Below are 20,768 nucleotides of genomic sequence, written 5' to 3'. Positions count from 1 at the left end.
GCTCTAGCCTAAAGACTTACACAGCACCTGTGGCCTCATTCCATTCTGCTCACATACTGGTTGAATGGCAGACTGACACCATGTTAAGACTGGGGCAATGTCAGTTGGTGTGTGTGTGTGTGTGTGTGTGTGTGTGTGTGTGTGTGTGTGTGTGTGTGTGTGTGTGTGTGTGTGTGTGTGTGTGTGTGTGTGTGTGTGNCCATCCATCCATCTTCTCCCGCTTATCCGTGGTCGGGTCGCGGAGGTAGCAGTTCCAGCAGAGAGCCCCAAACTTTCTTTTCCCTGGCCACATCCTGGTTGATGTGGCCAGGGAAAAGAAAGTTTGGGGCTCTCTGCTGGAACTGCTACCTCCGCGACCCGACCACGGATAAGCGGGAGAAGATGGATGGATGGATGGATGGAAAATGGAGTCATGAAACCCAATTGCCTCCAACATTAATAAAGTATCATAATTCTGATTTTGATTCTGAATTTCTTTTCGCAGTTCAAATGAAAAGGCTTTAAGGCAAGGCAAGGCAAGGCAATTTTATTTATATAGCACTTTTCAGCAGGTGGCGATTCAAAGTGCTTTACAGATTAAAAGCAAAAGACATTTAAGAACAAATACAGCATAAATAAATGTGGCTTTAGACAAATTATGAATAAAAACAAGATCGGGACTTGTGGTAATAAGCATCAGATTATCCAAACATAAAATAAAAGTGTGAGTGTGTGTATTTGTGTGTGTGTGTTTCAGAGGCAGAGCATGGTAATACCTTTACAGTGTATCAGGCTGGGTGTGAGATTGAGGTGTGGACTAGCTGCAGTCATCTACAGAAAGCGCTCACACCCATCATACAGGCGGGCGTCTTTAATAAACTACCTGCTGCAAGGGGAAGATATTTTTAGGTTGTCAGAAATGCTGTTTGACTTGTTCATTGAAGAACGTGTTCAGGGCTTCCTTTATCTCAAGACAGTTTGTAGAAAGAGATCTTTGGGCTCCACCTTGTGGCAACAATTTCAAGCTATCGCACACTCTTAGGCTGTTTTGTCATTTTCAATCTGTGGTGTTAGCCTTTTCTCTGTTTAAATTGGTCTGAAATGTGTCTTAAATTGTATTGGCTTGATATATTTAAATAATTCAAAATGTAACCAGGAATTAAAAATATTTTGTCCAAGTATCAAAACAAAAGTCTCATACCATTATGTATATTTAAAGAGGTGTTGTAAGAGATGGCAAACAACACCACCCATCTCCAAAAATGCAATTTTAAAGAGTCACTTAGCAAGGCCTGAAAAACAGTTTTTTATGACCTCTAGTGGTGTAATCTGAGTTGTGCTTCCTGACATTGATATTAGTGTTGCGTTTGGTTACAGGTAGGTGTAAAAGAGCACACTCGAACATTCACTGAGCTCACCAGCATCAGTGTGAATACACCATAATACTGCTTGTGTGTTGAGACAATACAAATAATTCATCAGAAATAGAAAGACATTTCTTATTTTGGGCTTTATTTTGTATAAAAGCTTTTTCATTATCCAGGAAGGTTGTGCTGGTCGCATAAACAAATTCAAAATGAAATTTGTGGTATGATATCAAATTAATGTTTTCTCACAAATTATATTTTGTAACGTTCCAGACTGAATGATAAAAAGGAAAACAAATCATCCAAGTGTGCTTAGAAAAGCCCGTTTAATATTTTTCATAAAAATAAACCATGTAAAGACAAGTCAACAAAAAAAGAAAACACTGAAGGAATGCATATTCCTGCCGTAAGGCCTCGATGATGAACAGATTTGTGGCAAATTCAGAATTAACTAGACATTTCAGTGAACATTTTTTATTCAAACAATGTAGAACTAAAGGTGAACAGAGGTGAACAGATAGAGGAATTCATTTAATTTATACATTTGAATTCTTTCCTAATGTAGTTCAATGCTGAATTCAAATTTAGACACAGTCCAGTTTTGAATTGACTCCAAGCGCTGAGACGATCGACAACGTAAACACTTCAGAGTAAGAAAACAAAGCACTCATCTTCATTATGAGGTATCCATGGTAGGGGCTTCTGAAATGTAGACAGATACATTTTGATTATTCAATATGAACATTAGAAATAGGAATATTGTGCAGAAACATGTTTGCCCTTCTTTAATATTTGTTCATTTTAAATTAAATGATGGGAGAGCTTAGCCTACTGGTGAAATGCTGATCAGAGCTCAACTCTTTCATAAGTTAATTCTCCTTACATCACTATTCTCTGCTTTGCTCTGAAACAACTGGCCATCAGTACTATAGAGAGCAGTTTGAGTAATCCTTTATAATTGTAAATGTAGCATCTCCTGTTTAGATGGGGACTATATTCATCAATAAAACAAGCATTGTTCATTAGATGGTCCGATATGATTGTGTCATGAATCGGTGACGTCAAGATGAGTCCAAATGCAATCTAAATAATAATGGTTCTCTGTTTAAAATAGGTCATTCACATGACTCAAATGGAAATATCTTTCTGTTTATTACTATGAAAAGTAATTCAATTGTAAATGTATGTATTCTTTAAGGGGTCCCTGTAACAAAAAGCCTGAAACCCCTGATTTAGAAAGAGAGGATGAACATCAAACTCACGTGTTTCATTGAAGAGGAAGGAATCCTGATACTCCTTCATGTACTGAGAGGATCTGGCCTCATCCAGGAACAGAGAGTAAACCCGTTTGATGTCCTCCACCTGGACTTCTGTCCCCTGAAGAAGCAAAAACAAAGAGGACATCAACACTAAGACTGCAGAAACTCATGACTAAACTGCCGTTATATAATCTATCCATGAGGAAGCAGTTTTTTCCCACTGTGTCACAGCTGCAGAAATATGCCCTGCTTCTTCAGACTGAGCTTACCTTGCGTTTGCGACACACCAGCCCAGCAGTGCTGATCAGCTGGATGGCGTAGCGCAGAGACGTCTCCATGCCGATGCGAGTCAGGACGGTGTGAGCCTCGTCGCTCAGCTCCACATCCTCCTCCTCACACCTGAAATTAAACCATGCAAGTTCGTGTTAGATTTACAACGCTGAGAAGAAGTGAAGATAGTTTGCCGACAGCTGATGAACTCAGATTCTCACCGGATCTTGAGGATCTGCCTCGTCTCTTTTTCAGTATAAGGGGAGGTGGCGATGATGAGCAGGCGGTCCAGCAGGTCGATGGGGATGCCATGAGGGCTCTGGTAGTTGGTGCCACGGATGCTAAGAGCAATAACAGAGTGCATATTTAAATAATAATAAATAAAAACATCATTTACAGAATCGTACTGTATTCAATTTAATTCTAAGCTACTAACGGTTTAGAAACACGATAGCCTGATACAAGATTTGTTAGAAATAAAAAAATCCCCCAAAAAATGATAATCCCACATTTATAAACTTGAACAGTTTTAATTGCAACATTTTTTCTTTTTAAGTTGGTCTTTTAATATTTTTAAGCTTTATTAGAATAATGAAGTTTTTATTACTATTATTTTTTTTGTGCATATATGTTTACTTTATTTTATAGGGTTTTACATTGGTACATCGATTAACTTAGTCTTGTGTCATACCTTTTACCTCCTTTTGTCTCTTGACCTGTTCAAATCTTATATTTTGTTGCTATGCTGCATGTATCTGAAAAGGTCTTAACATCTGATCTGAGGGGAATTTCGTGCTGATAAAAATTGCCATTTAAATAAAGCTTTATTATAAAACTCGTGAAAAATACAACTTAATAATAAAATGCAAGAAAAATGTAGACGATGATTACCGAGTAATGCCTCTGTTGGTTGCCATAATGAGAACCGGGGACAGGTCACTCTCCAGGGCACGGTTCAGGAAGGAGAAGCACTCCATGTCCAGCATATGCACCTCATCGATAAATAACACCTGGAACCAGACACATGAACAATTAGTCAAGGACAATCACAGATAAAGCAGATATAAAAAACACAGAGTTGCACTTACCCCAGGGATGATCTCGGCCTTGCCCTCTTCCCTCCACTCACACACTTTGGCGTTAATCTGCTCGCGGACTTCAGCCTTGATCTCTCCGGTGTCTCCGGAGAAGAGCGCCAGGAAGCCCTGTGTGCGGCTGTTGATGACGTCGATCTCATGCAGGGACACCGTGTGGACCACCTCTTTCCTCTTCTGCAGCTCCCCCTCTGGACACTGAACAAACTGGGTCTACAGAACACAAATACAATGAATATGTATTCTGAAAAGCTGTCAAATTAAATCAATCACTAGGAATGTGGTGACATTACAAAAACAGGCTAATGCATTTTGAGAAACCACATGGCTAATGTCCAAAAAACATTGAAGGTGGAATTGTATTGATGCGACAGATAGAGGATACCTGAGCTCCCATGGCATCGTAGTCTCTGGCTCTGGTGAAGGAGCGGCCCAACTTGCTGATTTTTCCAGTGGCTTTGTCAATTGTAATAACGTCTCTGAGAAAAAAATAAAACAGAGAAAGACAGTTTAGATTACACATCTTATCCTGAGTGATCCTGAAGTGTGAAGAGATATAAACTCACCCTGCTTGAACCTTCTCTTTACTGAGACTGTCAATCATCTTGTTTCCCAAGTCGTATATTGTCTCCATCTCAGTAGTCTTTAGAGTCAGCTTGCCCACCTTGGCACCCTGGAAGAGAAAGTTTAATGTGTATAAGATTGTTTAAGGACAGAAGATGGTGTACCGTTTTCCTGTACAACTTTTAAAAAATGATTGCCTGCCTATTAGGCAATGAATATTTGAAATTAAAATCAACTAATATGTTTGACGCACTTGTGATTTCTCTCATTGCTTTTTTTTTTAAAACATTGTGCCTAAGTCAGTGGATGCTATATTGTTGAGTTGCATTTTGGGGGAACGCCATTAGTGATTATAAGTTCTCTCTGAAAAGCAGTGATGCAGTATATAGCAGCAAAAAACGGAAAGAGTAAAAGAGGAACAAAATGTTTCTTTACTGGGATGGATCAGGATGCATAAGGTTAGATGCATCCCAGACCAGGACGCAATAGGAAAATACGTCAACAACTGCTTTGAGGGATCCAATACATTTTCGTTGTCGTATTGATGTTATTACTATCTACTTATGATCCAATTGCCTAAGACGCATGTCAATAACAGGAGTAAACAGGTCCGTAGTGTGTTCTGGCATCAAAAGAACATTGCGAGTCGGGAGTGCACTTGAAGTTGTCACGTCAGCAGCCTACCGTTCCTGTGGCCGGTCGATCAATCTGGATCTCCACCACCTCTCCTTCAATGATCTCTGTCTCCTCTCTGTAGAAGAATCACACAATGAATACTGATTCATTTCAAACAATGAAAATGACATAATACAAATATTTTTTTTGATCACTCACTTGATCCTCACTCCGATGGCTTTTCTGAAAGCTTGGCTGAGTGACTCGGTCTTGCTCATCTCCAGGGAGAAGATCTCACTGCCGGCCATCGCTGTGAAGGGTGTATCAGGGCCAAGGGACTGGGCAATGCCTGCATACAAAATATAAAATAAATCGAGGCCAGGAAAATAAGATCTTGCTTTAACAATAACTTCAGCCATTTACAACAACAATATGACTTCCACAGCGGGAGGATCAAATTAAGTTGTGTTTTGGAAAGCCTCCAACGTAACACTTACCCATAGCAATGGCAGTCTTTCCTGTGCCAGGTTGGCCAGCGATCAGAACTGCTCTGCCAGCTATGTGGCCATCTTTGATCATCTCCAGGACGACCCCCGCTGCCCGACGGGAGGCCAGCTGGCCCACCAGCCCCTGAGACACCTGCAGGTGAACATGAACATATGAAGGTTGAAGTCACACAAATATTAATGCACATCTGAATATATTTCCGTTTTCTTTTTACAATATAGCTGTATCTGTCACATTTTTGGGATCCAAGTACTTCTAGTCTACAAAGTTATTCTCTAAATACAACAGTACACATCTGTTTAGGTTTGTAATGCCAACTGAAGAAGAAGACTGAACGCTACCTGTCTTGGCTCCAAAGCATCATCCAAACCAAGGCCACGGATGTGAGAGTGTGCTCCTGAACACAAAATAAAATAGAAATGTACACATGAATATTAAGCACATTTGGAAGAGGGATTTGCTGTTTGGTAAGACTTCAATCAACGTTGACCTGATCATAATATGCACAAGCAATCATTAATGTGTCTCCATTGAAGCTAAACAGTCAGGGTTTCAGTGTGAATGTGGATGCTTACCGATTCTCTCGATCCGTGTGATGTCACGGACCTCTGGGACCTTTGTAGTCGCCATCTGAATTTGATTATAAGCAGACAGAAAAATATCTTTAATAAAAACACAATAACTAGTTTCAGAATAAAATAATTCTTCCCGCTCAACTATTATTTTTATTAGTAGGAAAATACCGTTATATTAAGTTTAGGAGGTACACTCTAATAACAACACAGTCACAAAGAAATAGTCAAAATCACTTTGTGACTCTGTAGTGTGTATATTGGTGAGCTAAAGAGGAAGATAGGAATAATCGATCTTCCTCATGAGCGGAGAGAAATACCATGGCTGAAAGAAGCTCACAAAACTTCAAGAGGTGTGCGAGCTGCCATGCGAAAAGAAACAACGGTATTGAGCACTGTAGAATCTAAGAGTTTTTTATTTCTGGACAATTAATTAACAATTAAAGACCATACATATTTCAATTATCTAATCCAGATCTCGAATGTATATTGTCCAACGCTCTTAACAATGAGCCCGGTGTGAGATGTTCAGTACTCCTGTCCTAGATTTTTTGAATACATAGAAGAAGCATCAGGTTTCACATAAAGACTCAGCACTAATATCTGAGCTGGAAAATAACAATGTACCTACTGAGTATGTCTTGTCCGGTCGGTTGTCATAGCGACAGTTGTAACGCATGCCACAACACAAACGTGTATGAGAGCGTTAGCCATGTCGCTTTGGCTTTTAATTTGTCATGTTTGTCGTTTTGCCAAAACACACATCTCAGTCATCAGCAACATGAGATTGTTTAGATGATATGCAGAAGCCACAAATGTTACCTACTATCTTCTCCTCAGCGAGAACGAAGCAAAGTATTTAACGCTAGCTAATGTTATGTTAGCAAACTAGCTAGCTCCATGAAACGATTTTCTGTCTTCAGCAGCTCACGTTACCTTACAAAGATTTGATTAGAAGGCGAATAGCAAGAGATTGTATCATAGTAAGAGTTCTACAGTATTATGATTTGAAAAGTTAATAATAATGTATTACAATTATGTTATGATTGTAACTCACCTGTGCAGCCACACTTGCGAAAATGTGAGAATGCGGCGCTTCTTTCCAGTGGTACGCAGGGTAAGTCTGTCCGACGAGAAACAACCCTTTCTTTTTCTATGTACGTTTTGAGATTGACTGCCCTCTACAGACAGGGTGGCCTAATGATTTGATGCAAAAATGAAATACGTTTATAAAGTTACAGGTGTATTAAATAGGGAGTGGCTGGAGGAATGACTGCCCGTTTATCTAAGTTTGAATTTCAGCCTAGCGTTATTTAAGCGATTATACCTCGTGTCAATGACTTTCGTGCCTCGTGTCGCTACATGGTGTACGGAAAAAAGGTAAAGCATTTTATCTATGTTATACTGTGTATTTAACTTATTTTGTTGTATTTATTTAGCTTCTCTGCATCACGTTTGCCATTTAAAAACAAGTTGTGTCTAAAAACTTAAACATTCATGTTATCACGTTGTTGACTAATTTACATTCAAAATGTCTTTTAACTCTTGGTGGTGCAAAATGACAAGTGTGCAATCACTTAACATGATGTTTGTATGTTTGAAGTTTAAAAAAAGAACTAAGCGTAGGAAGGTACATTTGTTCAGGGAGAGGTAGCCTCTAATATGTTGTTTGAAGTAACCAATGCCATAATAGTTTCTGTGTTTGAACTTTTAAAGCATAGGTAAACCGAACCACTAAGCCTACTGTTTACTCAACGAGACCTGTTTGCTAGGCCTATACTATCACTGTTATATAATGTTTTCTATCTCCAACAGTGATTCATCTTCTTACACAGAAGCTTTTCCAGAGTGAGGTGAACAGGTGCCCATGAAGACAGCATTGGTGAGCACTATATTCTACATTTCTCCACTAGAGGTAGCAAGCCTCAAAATTAATTTAAGTCGTTTAAAAATTTCTTTGCAGAGCAGCTGCAACAGCAAAACTTAACAAATTGTCACATATAATTGCTCTAAATATGTATTTCGTAATCAATCAATGTTTGATGTCAGTTAATTAAGCATTTAACTAGAAATATTAATAATACACAATGGCAATATTTTGACAGTGCATATGTATCTGCACTAAAAATGAAATACCTTTTTAATGTGAAATTGTTTCAAATACATGGGGATTGGGATAAATAGATTTTTCTATCAATATTTACCTAAATCGCACAATCAATTATCCTTGTACTGCAAATTTCTCTGCTTACTCATAGAAATTGTGGGATTAGTTTTTTTCCAGAAAACGTATGAATCAGAGATACCATTCCACTGAACAAAGGAGAAAGTCACCCGCTGACTTTAACCTCAAGGTTTCTGGAGGAGCTTTTCATATCCTCTCCCTGTATCATCAAAAACTTTCCCTTAAAGCTGCAGTTTTAGGATTCCACAACGTTACAGAGAACTGGAACCGAGACACATTTAGTTTGCCGTTGTCAACAGTTGTGTTGTTTCCTGGTGTTCAAACCAAAGGAGAAGTTGATTAAAATGATCAGATAGAACTGACAAAATGCAAGTCCAAACGATAAACATGTTTTTTCATTATTATAGTTTGACACTGCTAAAATTGTGCCAATGAAAACAAAATGTCAATACAGGCTGATTTACCATTACAAGCCATTAAGATTTAGTGAAAAGAAACATGGACACTTGCATATAGTTATCTATTACAATGATTGACTGGAACCTAGACACTTTTACAGCTATTTTGCAAAAGAAAAGCTTATTTGTCACATCAATTATACTTTATCTGCCTGAATCTATGCTTTCAATGACCAACTCAATGATAACAATCGTAAAAGTAAGACTGCCAAAAACATTTTAAAACTGCTTCCCAGATGATGCTCATCCATCTGTAAAGTCAGGAGACTCTCAGTCACACCTCACCTACTCCTTTTCAAATCTCTTCTGCCTCTCAGACCTCCGCAAAACCAACACTGCTCTACACAGACAAAGCATTAAAAGGGATAGTGGATTTTTGGAAGTGGGGTTAGGAGGTACTTGTCCATAGTCAGTGTATTTCCTATAGCCAAGGACAGTCAGCACACCCTCGGTTTGGAGAAACAGATATAAGTACCAGCATGTTAGCCACATAAACAAAAGACAAAACATGTTGGTTTAGGTGTATGTAATATTAAGAGTATTTTGAGGGCTTTATATTGCCTTTAAACACCCCTTTCTGACAGGGTACTGAAGTTGCTTTCTATTCTCTTCTCAAAGCCACCATACTTGTTTGACAAAAACAGTAATTGTACCTTTCAGATGTTGCTATTTTCCCCCTGCCTTACTCAGTTTGTTTTATTATGAGACGACAGTGAATCCCAACTTACCAAAGCCAAAGTCACACAATAAAAAAAACTAACCAAAGGAGTCAGCAGTAGAACAGCAACCTCAGTGTTCTGGAAGGTAACATAACTGTTTTTGTCAAAGAAGTGGATTTCAAGAGAGTATTGATAGCAGCTTCACTTTCCAGTCCAATACCACACTGACTTTGAAAAATAAAGCATATAAACTACTTTAAAAAACGTTTAATTTTGCCTTTAATCATATCATAAACATCTGACTTTTAAACATTGGTGATCTTAGAAACATGAGCCTTTTTTTAGACTCTTAGAGCATGGTAGATGTGATATTTATAACCCGTTAGATGTGATATTTATAGCCCATGAAACCCTAGAAGATTTAATCTGGACAAAACTAAGATAAATAATAACAAACAGTTCTCTTTTATTTCAAGCTTCTTCTTTTTTTGCGCTCAGGAAGCAGTCTGAGAGGTAGTTAGCCTGTTGAGTGACAATAGAAGTAAAAATGCAACAAAGACTTCCCCGTATATGCTTGATATAAAATGTTTATTGAGCAAAATAAGTACAACATCTTCATAAATGATCTTGTGACATGTTTCAATCAAGTACATCATTCAATATTTCAAACGATAATTTAAATGCATTCACTTTATACATCTGATCCTCAAACATGTTGATTTGCAGAAAAGTCACAAGCATCAAGAACCCTGATACACAACACATAGTAAAAAAAAAATTATAACACATCCTCACAAAGTAGTACTGGCTTTGTTCTTGTAATCTATACCTACACACTGAATCACTGTTGTACATTAATCATAGGAAGTGTATTTAATCCCTACTGGATGAGGGTAATGCCTGACTCGTACCAAACCCAGAAGCCTGGGAAGACAGGCTCGGCAAAGGATGCCTTGAAGCGGTGGATGAGAGACATGGTTTCCCCCACTCCATAGAAAGCGAGGGTACCGCCTTCGTGGTCGAGGAACACCCCTATACGGGATGAGTAGGGGGCGTTGATCTCTATCTGGTCTTTGCTGTGGCGGGCGGAGTAGCTGGCATCAGAGCAGAACAGGCTCCAGGACTTGCGGTTGTAGCCGATGCGGGAGTTGTCTCCGTAGCCCGTCCGCTTGATGCCTTTGTAGGTGACCCCGATGGCGGCCCCCTCTCCACTCCAGTCAACCTCCCAGTAGTACGGTCCTCCAGAGAGATTCTCCTTACACAGGACCTGGGGCAGGGAGTCAAACCTGGCGGGGTGATCACCGTAGGTTTGGGGGTCTCTCTTGAGGACGGCTTTCCTGTTCGCTCGGGACAAGTAGAGCTGTCTGTAGGCCGTGTTGGAGTCCAGAGTCAGCTGGCAGGCATCTGGGAAGATAAATGAACATTTACTTAGGGCTGTGTATCGACAAGAATCTGGCAATAAGAGACATTTCATGATACAGGACATGGTGTCAATATATTGCTTTACTTTGCGATATTTTGAGAATTCTTTCCATCTTATTTGAGAAAAGCCATCATATTATAAAGAAAACACTGCCATATGCAAATCTGAGTAAAAGAAGTGTACTTTAAAAATAATGATGTTTTTTATGCTATTGCCACAGTGGGATTTGTATTTGCATTTATTACAGTCCCTGTAACATCCAGCATTAGAGCACCCTTTTTCTAGAATATGAACAAAGGATAGAGGGAGAATTAATATCTGCCTATATACTTATACCACTTAGAAAAGTGTTGGTGCTGGCAGACATATTTGTTATGATCAACTATTGGTTATTGATCAACACAGTGCTTATGATAATCAATACAGTAACACAAAACATAATAATGTTTATCGCAATAGTATTTATATTTTGTTACACTTCTACTTTCCAAATTCAAATTGCTTGTGTTAAATGAAAATGACGAAGCCTAAGATGACGAAGCCTATTTACAGCAGCACCGATCCTGCTTGCGCGACAAGCTGCCAGAAATTTATATTTCTAGTTATTTTACATTTTGAACTAACTTTTGCTATTAAATGATTTAAAGGCAAAATGGGAGACCCTTTGACTGGAGACAGAAATCAGATAATAATAATAATAATAATGACAGGTGTTGGATGTCACCTGCTGGCTGTTTATCTCCACCTCTGTGGATCACAGCTGGTGGGACATGCGGGGGCTCCTCCTAGATCTGGCCGGCCTATTATCTCCCGGCCTATTATCTGGAATGCCAGAGTATCATCACTGTTCGTGAGTTTGACCACAAACAGAAGTCCATTTACTAAAAAGGCGAGACCCACCACCTTTGAACTCCTTTTTAATGCATCCTCAAAGACTATGCCGTTTTGTTTTAGTTAAAAATAACAGTACCACTTCAAATTCTTATGATATTAGGTATTTGGTTATAATATAAGAATAATAACTCCAATTGTTTTGTTCTTGTCTGTCTAGTTAGTTAAATTAGTTAATCAGTGTTTTATTAACTCATTTTAAGGAAGGAGGGAGCACTTTAACTGCAAATCTGATATAGTTGTTAATGAGTCAATCCCAGTCTCTGTCAACACTGTGGGACATACAGATTTGTGGTCGACCACAGGGCCTGGCAGAGAACCTCATCAGGATTTAATTTGACTGAAATGGAAGTGAGAGCAGTGATCTGTCACTGCAGAGAAAAGTCAGCGAAAATAAGACTCACATCTCATGAAGTCGTCCCTGTGCTGAGGTTCCTGCATTGGCATGGACTTGTACACTTGTACGGCGGTGGCTTCTTCACCTGGGAAAACAAATATTTGTATCATAATGGATTACTAGGCTTTGAATTGAAGGGTGTGTTTACTTTACTTATCTACATTACTTTCTATTACGTCATATTATTCAACAATACAATAGATGTTCTATCCCAATGGTGGTGGTGGTTTTGATATTATTGGTATAATAATCCAGTCCTGTCTTTATCAATTAAGCAGATCTGAAGTGAAACTCAACCAAATTCTATTTCAGAGGAGAACGTTTGTGGTAACCCGCTGGCATTTTGACATCCTAATCAAAGTAAACATTTAACTATGTGGCTACTGAGTGACCTCAGGTTACCCTCCACTGAACACATCAAACACGACTGCACAAAGCCCTATTGAGGAAAGTCGGAATTGTCAATCTATCTAACTGTCTCTTTTAAAATGCTTTAAATTTGGGTTAATATATTTCTAAACACCAAAGCTCTATCGGCTATATAATCCAATGTGTTGAAAATAAAAGATCCCGTAAGTCATTATAATGAGAAACTTTGTTAAAAATAGTGAGAAATGGTTTTATAAGTCAGAAACTGTACAAAAGCATATCATAATAATGAATTACAGGATCTCCTATGGGATTAAAAGTAATAAATACCCTTAGTATAACCAAAATAATATGTTGTCCACATAAAATCAACAGGCAAATTATTTTCTTAAATGGCCAACTTACTTTTGATTGATTTTGCCTGTTTCTTTTTGGAATCCTCCAGTTGGCAGAAGGTCATTTTGTTAACTGTCAAAAAAAGAAATAATAATAATTAGAGCATGATAACAGAGGTAATATGTTCATAAGATGTTCAGAGAATTGAAGATATTTGAATCAATGCAAGTTTTTTCTGTGTGTTTTAACTCACCTGCTTTGGCCACTTTAACCAGTTCCTCATTGCTGAATTCGTTCAGGTGCTGTTTCATCTCAGAGACGGCCTTAGTGACCGGGCCGAAGGTGAAGTAGGGGTTAACGCTCACTGTAGGCAGCTCCTCCGCCTCAGTCTGGGCTATCAGCATGTGGAAGCTCTAATAAGGGATAAAATGGAATGTAAGGAAAACTGGTACCTAAAACATGTTTTCTACTACTTTATTGTTCATTTTGCACCATGCAGTATACCTTAGAGTGTATTAGATTAAATATTTGTGATGTCAAGTTTGTCTGTCTTTTAGCCTTTGTATTGACTGGTGTTCTTATGGGATAGCCCCCCTGTACTGGATGTAAAATAATTGCTGGATGGATGGGTGGAGATATTGTGCCATCATCCGTCCTTAATGCAAAGGTAGTAGTCAAAGAGAGATTATGACATTCACAGATCCAAACAGACATCTTTGGGAGCATTATGCTTCTCTTGTTTGTTCATTGTGCATCTCTTTTTGGTAATTGTTCTACTTCTTATGGTCTGTATACATCCCCTTGTAGCCATCTTGCCTTTGCTTGAGGCCGATTCAGTAATCTGTCCCTAATGGTACTCAATGTATTTGATTTATCTGTGGACCTGTTGTCAGTTACCTGGATGAAGTGGATGTGGTCCTCGGTGCGGGACAGCTGGGTGATCTCGTTGTCCCTCCTCTTCAGATCAGAGATCTCATGGCTCAGACGCTCCACGTGGCCCTCTGCGTTGCTGAGCGCTGCTCTCTTGTTGGATGAGATCAGCTTCATCATCTCTTGCTGCATCCTTTCAATGGAGCGTATCATGTCGGCAAACATCTTCTCACATTCCTGCAGTGCTGTGTGGGCGGAGCTCTGTACAGAAAACAGACACATATGCCATAAATCACCATGTAGTCACACTGGTTTGGCAAGCGCACTTAGAAGCCGTCATCGCTACTACACCAAGGAATGTGGTTGTGTCGGTAGTGAATTAACTTTCCATTCAATGTCAAGTGGTTAGTCTGGTTCTATATAATGGTTGATGGTGGCACAAACCTTGAGTGTGTCCACAGCTTGTTTCATTTCCTCCATCTGCTTGAGTCGGTCATGAATCTTCTCCTGGATCTCTGCCTGGGTGGCGCCCAGCCGTTGCTATGACAAAAACAACAGACATTGTTTTTGGTGATGACAGCAATTCCACAAATCAAAACGAAAAAATCCTTGAATTAATTTTTAAAACGTTCATATTGTTATAACAACTTGCGACCATTATTTTCATATGGGTGGGTCTCACAACGTGCTTGTTTCATCAATTTTTAAGCTGCTGAGTCATGCTTTACCTTCCACTTTTGCTATAACTACCACACTAGTGCATCAAACTATAATAGGTACATAGGTGTCACTATTAATAGAAATATAAACATCTATATTTAGTACTATGGCACACTGAAAATACTCCAATACAAGTAAAAGTCCTGCATTCACACCTTACTTAAGGCAAAGTATTTCAGTTTGATTTGCAAATTCAACCTAATGTTTTAAAAGTAAAAGTTACGATTGTGCAGTAAAAAGTTATTTGTCATTATTTTACTATAATATTTGAAGTGCTTTGATTAATATTACTGCTGCAATAATGGAAGTGTTGTATTTTACAGCTTTGAATTTAAAACGTTGCTGTCAGACAAATCTAGTGAGGTAAAAGACAACAATAAGTATACCGTTGCATAAAATTCAAATACTTGAGTAAAGTACTTTGAACTCAAGTAAAGAATTACATTTAACATACTACCAATGCATATATTAAACAATAATTGTTATGTTGATTAAAGCACATTTTAGCATTCTTATATTTCCCAGTGTTGTAGCTTTAAATAAAATAAACAGTACCTGCTCCTCCGCCCTCTCCTGCTCCGCAGACACCATGTCGTGACCTTTGTGCTCCTTCACTGTACACAGCACACAGATGCACATCTGGTCAGTGCGACAGAACAGCTCCAGTCCCTTTTGATGCTGCGGACAGATCTGCCTGTCCAGGTGGCCGATCTCATCTACCAGCTTGTGCCTTTTGAAAGTGTTTGACTCGTAGTGGGGCTTCAGATGCTTCTCGCAGTACGAGGCCAGACACATCAGGCAGGTCTTGATGGCTTTGTGCTTCTTTCCAATGCAGATGTCACAACCTACATCCTGGGGTCCTGCGTAGTTGTAGTCAGGGGACGGAGGGGGAGGTGGGAAGGGCTCGCTGTTGCGTTGGATGGTGGATTGGCGAGAGCCTCCCATGCGTCTCGGGGTGGGCCTCTTGTTGTAGGTGACCCTGCACTGCGGGCACATGTACGAGCCCGTGTGGTCGGCATGGTCCCAGTAGGTCTTCAGGCACACGGCGCAGAAGATGTGGCCACATGGGATGGACACGGGGTCCCTGATGTACTCCTTACAGAGGTGGCAGTCTTCCTGTTCGGATGACATGGAGACGATGTAGTTCTGTTCCTTCTAATGCAGTGACAGTCAGTGGCTGGTGTCAGCACAGTGGCAAAGTGAGTTCACAGGGACTACGGGAGCTGGTTATATAGAGTAAACAGAGAGGGCGGACAAACGGGTTAAGCCGAAACCAGTCAAACAAGGGCGGGGCAAAAAAGGACACAGTGAATTGCTTCATCCGTTACAGAGTGCAATGAGAATGACGATCATGGGACTCAAGTATTTGCATTAAGTGATGACAAAAAAAATGTATGACAATATAGGCCATGAATACTTTATACATTTTCAAGCAGGAGACCGGCTCAAGCAAAAAATGGAGAAATGCTTTTATAATATTTGAATAATGTTTCCATCACTAAAAAAGGGTGAGTAGAAGTAAAAAAAAAAATGAAGGAATTAGGCATTAATAAACTGTTTTAAAAAAAACACAAGTGTTGTTGAGTGCCTGTTACCTCAGGTCATGTATACCAACTCAGTACAAACTGACCTCAGGCTAGAGAGATGATTTATCTGCATTTTGACAAATGTTATTTCAACAACTTCCTTTTTTATCAACTGTAATCTCTCATCAGTAGCAGCATCAACAGTAGCTCCTTTCACTGTGATGTATTCTCAATGGACAGTGTAACCGTTTCAAATGCCACCTGGCCAAATATTTAATTAAATACAAATAAATAAAAAACTTCACTTCTTTACATAGCATAGGTTTGGTTTATTTTAAACAAATACAATATAACTTCCAATTATTTGGCTTATTGAAAGAGAATGTACTTGTAAGAATGTCTTTAAGTAACTAGCACTTATTGTAAGTTGTTTTGGATAAATGGTAATCTACGAAAAGTATGTAAATTAGTGAAGCCAAACAAACTATTTTGTTTGTTAAATTCAGGTGAAGCTTCCTCCCTTTACCTCACCTGTAACCACTTGATTTTTATGAAATCGGTTTTGCTTTCCATTTCATTGCCACAATTTGTTTCCTGTTTGACTGGACACCTTCCATTTTTGTAAGTCAACACTGGAACTATACTTTAATGGCACAAACTCAACTGTTGTTTCATCTAAAAAAGCAGATTGTTCTTTGAAACCAACTCTAAAGAATGTTTGCTCTTCTGACCAAAATACATTCCTCTGTATTTCACCTTACAGTGAACACACCTCCTGGTCAAAATTGAGTTTCAGGGCTGTTGAAATGGAGATAGGAATGCAACTACACTTGATAGGGCAGATAACAGGAGGGCCGAGCAAGCCTGCTTAAAAGATTCCATTGTGTTAGAGCCAGCAGGCCCGAGCCCAGTGCCAGGCATTATGGGGTCTGTTGTCCATCAACAACAGTAACTACAGCTGACACACTACACTTAATGTAGCATCTTATTTGACCAAACATTCCACAGACAGGGGGCTTCAGTGCAGACATGTTGTTCTGATGAAAATAAGGGACTTTTTTTTCTTCTTTTTTTATGTTTCTTCTACCAACCTTGTTGTGGACATTCTTGAAATGAACTGGTCAAATAGTTGAGTCTTTAATAATCTTTAGCAAAATTGGCACATAGCATTCAGAAAGCAATGTCTCTACAGCTGAGTGCAACTACTCAAACTGAAGAGTCTGCTTTTATTCAGTTGCAATGCTTAGTCATGAGATACCTGACCCATGACCCTTTCAAAAGGACAATAGACCCATGATCAGATCAATGCACAAGCATAATTCAGTTTAAAAGGATGTACAGAAACACTTTTTTGGAAAAATATGAGAATGAAGAAAGGTGATTGAAGATGAGAAATTATTGTATATGTATGTATAAATGTATGTAGGAATAACTTGCATAATGATTTAAAGGACAATCATTGATCAAGTAAGGGGTGGGAATTATTAAGCATTTGCTTCCTCCTACTCCCTTTCGGACACATATGATTTATTATTATTATTAATATGAAGACTTTTTTTGTTGAATATACAAATATTACCATGAATGTGGATAAATACTGTATTTAACAATACGGTATTCTGTTTTTCACATTTGTTATTTTTTAATCTGTTCGAAATAAAGACTGAAAATGAAGAAAAAAAATGAAATTGCACCCACTGGTGGTCACATGGCACCTACCTGAAGGATGATCTCTCAACTACATTGATCTACTATCTTTTGACATGAAAGGCTTGAAGAAAATTATTATTTATACAACATAATAGCATTAAATGATTTGATACTCATAATTTCCATTCCAACCTTTAACCCTATTTTAACCCTGGAGATGGACTTTATTCTATAAAACAAAAATATTGAAATGTTATGAATAAAACAACATGTTGGACTACACTTATTAAGTTTAACCTTGATATTTGAGCCAGCGAGCACCCAAGGTTTCTCCACACCTACTGATAATTTCATTTGCATAAGATTTGGTTCCAGGCTTCTGAGAGCAAACATAATCAAATGAACATTTGGCAGAGCTGTGGCCCACCTTAAAGCAGGCCTCATAAAACACAAGATAAAGCATGCATACAAACATAAAGAATGCGTTATATAACACAAACATGCTTTTCCTAAAAATTAACTGCAAAGTTACGCTCTGACCTCATTTGGAAGTTTCAGTTTGACAAATGATCTGATCATGTAATGAGTGACACATAAAACAGCTTTTAGCTTAACCCTCTGAGACCCACGGGCCCAAATATAACGTTGTGTTCAAAGCGTCATAACTTCTCAGCTGTTTGAGCCAGAGACATGCCGTGTTTTTCCTCTTAAACTACAGAACCCGCAATAAACAACTCTATTACGTTTTTCATTGAGAGGCGTTTACTTATTTCGGTGAAACGAATGTGCATAAAGTTGTAAAAGATGCGGATAGTCTCACCTTGATTCTGGCGCATTGCTTATCCTTTTCTGTCTGCTTTATAGGTCTATTCTCATCCACCATCGTTGTTTGTGACGTAAATAGTGTAAGAGTCACGTTTCTGAATCGGACACTGTGAGTGGATGCAGTCACAGCCAATCGGAGTCTGATTCAGAGTCAGTTCCGTTGTTTTGTGAACAAAACACGCGCGAAAACAAAATAAAAGTTGCCATGAATTACACATATGATGTTTGTCAATCTTAAAAAATCCTTTCCATGTCAAAAAAGTCATAGTTTGTCGTAAAACTGTTGCAATATAAGACTGAAAAATACGCAACTAGAAAGACTACAAATCCCAGAGTCGCGTAAGTGATGTCACAATTGTTTTCCTCCACTAAGAGATGGCTAAAATCAGCGCCATATAGATATAATCTATCTATATGACGCTGCCTAAGATAAGATAACTTTAACAAGATGCCTGTGTGCTTAGTACCAGGTTGTTATCATACCAGCAATGGGTCTTGCTCGTTCTTTCGCTTCCTGTCTGATGAAAGGACCAGGAGTGGCTGGATCAAGTTAGCTACCTAGCTAGTAGCTAGCACGTTAGTTAGCATTACAGCCTTGTCATTTTTAGCCTTAATATGAAGTAACATCAAGTAATCCAACATGTTAAACAGTAAGAGTAGTAGTCATATTTCGTGAACCCTTTGAAGAGTACTGTCACCGGTGTGATCATTCTATAATACACAATTTAAGCCCGAGGGAGAAATGCTAACGCTAGCATCGGCGATCGCCGATCTTTTCTACTTCATGCTATCTGCACAAATGGTTGACATTAAACATTAAAAAGACCAGGCAGTTCAGAGAGAATCAAAGGAAGGCAGGCAGGCAGCTTTGCATGACATTCTTCTGAGGGTAGTCAATCGTTTTGTTTAGCGAGACAGATGCCGGCCATCTTGGTGACGTGTGTTGTTCTGCGAGACCAGAGATGTAGTTAATTGAGCGTTTCACACAAACAAATGTGTTACTTCACAGTTTTACAACACATTTTTTGTTTTTGGCTTGCAAAATTATCTTTTAAATTGACAAACATCATATGTGTAATTTGTGGCACAATTCAAACGGGATCGAAAGATAATCTTTCTCTCTTCATTGATTTCAATACATAATTTTTTCGAAATAAGGTGCCATGGAGGTCCACCGGAAGGGGAGGGACTTCGCCACTCTATGGCCGTGGCTGTTTCCTCCTGATAGGTGGAGAGTTGCCCATATAGGCGGTAGGGATGGGAATTTGAAAGCAAATGTATATTCGAATATTCGACCCCCCAAAAAACGGTTAACCGGTTAACCGAGATGTACGTATCCTATAAAAAAGAAATTCAAATCTTTTAATTTTTTTATTTATTTTTTACCCAATTTTTTTTCAATATTTTTTGGAAATAAATACATACAGTACATGTTCAAATAAGTGTAGAAACCAACTCGAATTTTTCAAATGTATTGAACTGGTGATCACAGTTTGACAGCTATAGGCCTACAGCTTTCATGTGCGATTCACAATCAGCCCAGCTGTAGAGAAGACCCTCTCAGCTGGAACGGAGGTTGTGGGTATAGCAAGGTATAGCATGTATATATAAGTTTAATTTGGCATAGTTTGACCTCTACACCGCACTCACTAACCTGGTCGAAATATTTCCACACATTACTCCTTTTTGACGCCATGTCTGTTGTGTAGGACTCTTCTTAGAGTGTAAATAATTACCGGACTATGACTGGTAAAATATGTTGAATACCGGCAAAACTAAATCTCTCCAGTCAAAATGTGTATGTACTTTGCCGCCACACACGGTTGCCAAGCAGCGCTTATTGTTGTTTAGGCTGGCCACTCATGTGTTGCGAGTGTTGACAGGGGGCGGGGGAGCACGCTCACGAACTGTTAGCGCCGGAACCTCGCAACGGCTTGGGCCTAAGATGAGGTTTGAGTCTGCGTGATCTGCATGTAGGGAGGGGCAGCAGAAATATCATTGGCTAGAACTAGCTAGATCTGATGGATTTGGACATAAACACGAGTGAAGTATAACCGAACGCGAGAGAGAGAGACCAGCACCTGCAGCTCTGCCCGCTGTAAGGGACCTGTGAGCGGAGCAAAACATACCTTTAGACGTCAACTAACACATTTAGCTATGGCACTGTCGTATATATATACTTTGAATTTTCAATTTAATAATATGTAATCAACTTAGGCATCACTCCCAAAA

At 39.0% G+C, this 20,768-nt stretch overlaps 3 protein-coding genes across 4 annotated transcripts in view; 1 reads left to right on the top strand and 2 right to left on the bottom strand.

Moving 5' to 3' along the window:
- Nucleotides 1-1,647: 1,647 nt before the first annotated feature.
- On the bottom strand, nt 1,648-7,361 carry ruvbl2 (RuvB-like AAA ATPase 2). Its single transcript, XM_010795840.1, has 14 exons — nt 7,285-7,361; nt 6,231-6,285; nt 5,997-6,052; nt 5,646-5,787; nt 5,368-5,497; nt 5,218-5,284; nt 4,536-4,642; nt 4,355-4,448; nt 3,964-4,182; nt 3,767-3,885; nt 3,097-3,216; nt 2,875-3,004; nt 2,609-2,723; nt 1,648-2,048 (listed from the first exon to the last, which is right to left on the bottom strand). The coding sequence occupies exons 2-14, from the start codon at nt 6,283-6,285 to the stop codon at nt 2,023-2,025; spliced, it is 1,380 nt and encodes a 459-aa protein (XP_010794142.1). The 5' UTR covers nt 7,285-7,361; the 3' UTR covers nt 1,648-2,022.
- A 109-nt stretch (nt 7,362-7,470) lies between these two features.
- The window catches only part of ftr82 (finTRIM family, member 82), a 27,595-nt gene continuing 14,297 nt past the window's right edge, over nt 7,471-20,768 (top strand). Inside the window, exons 1-2 of one of the 2 annotated variants that reach the window (XM_010795838.1) lie at nt 7,471-7,607; nt 8,043-8,109. The gene's annotated coding sequence lies outside the window, so the exon portion shown is untranslated. Of the gene's footprint in view, nt 7,608-7,929; nt 7,949-8,042; nt 8,110-20,768 lie in introns of those variants that run through there. The other variant, XM_010795839.1, reaches the window with a different exon arrangement.
- On the bottom strand, nt 10,105-18,571 carry ftr83 (finTRIM family, member 83). Its single transcript, XM_010795836.1, has 8 exons — nt 18,532-18,571; nt 15,091-15,758; nt 14,260-14,355; nt 13,843-14,076; nt 13,199-13,358; nt 13,013-13,077; nt 12,248-12,323; nt 10,105-10,933 (listed from the first exon to the last, which is right to left on the bottom strand). The coding sequence occupies exons 2-8, from the start codon at nt 15,664-15,666 to the stop codon at nt 10,410-10,412; spliced, it is 1,731 nt and encodes a 576-aa protein (XP_010794138.1). The 5' UTR covers nt 15,667-15,758; nt 18,532-18,571; the 3' UTR covers nt 10,105-10,409.

Source organism: Notothenia coriiceps, unplaced genomic scaffold (genome assembly GCF_000735185.1).
Source record: "Notothenia coriiceps isolate Sejong01 unplaced genomic scaffold, NC01 NC01_scaffold00037250, whole genome shotgun sequence".
Taxonomy (NCBI): domain Eukaryota; kingdom Metazoa; phylum Chordata; class Actinopteri; order Perciformes; family Nototheniidae; genus Notothenia; species Notothenia coriiceps.
The sequence above is the reverse complement of the archived record's forward strand: the minus strand, read 5'-3'. Positions and strand labels throughout refer to the sequence as shown.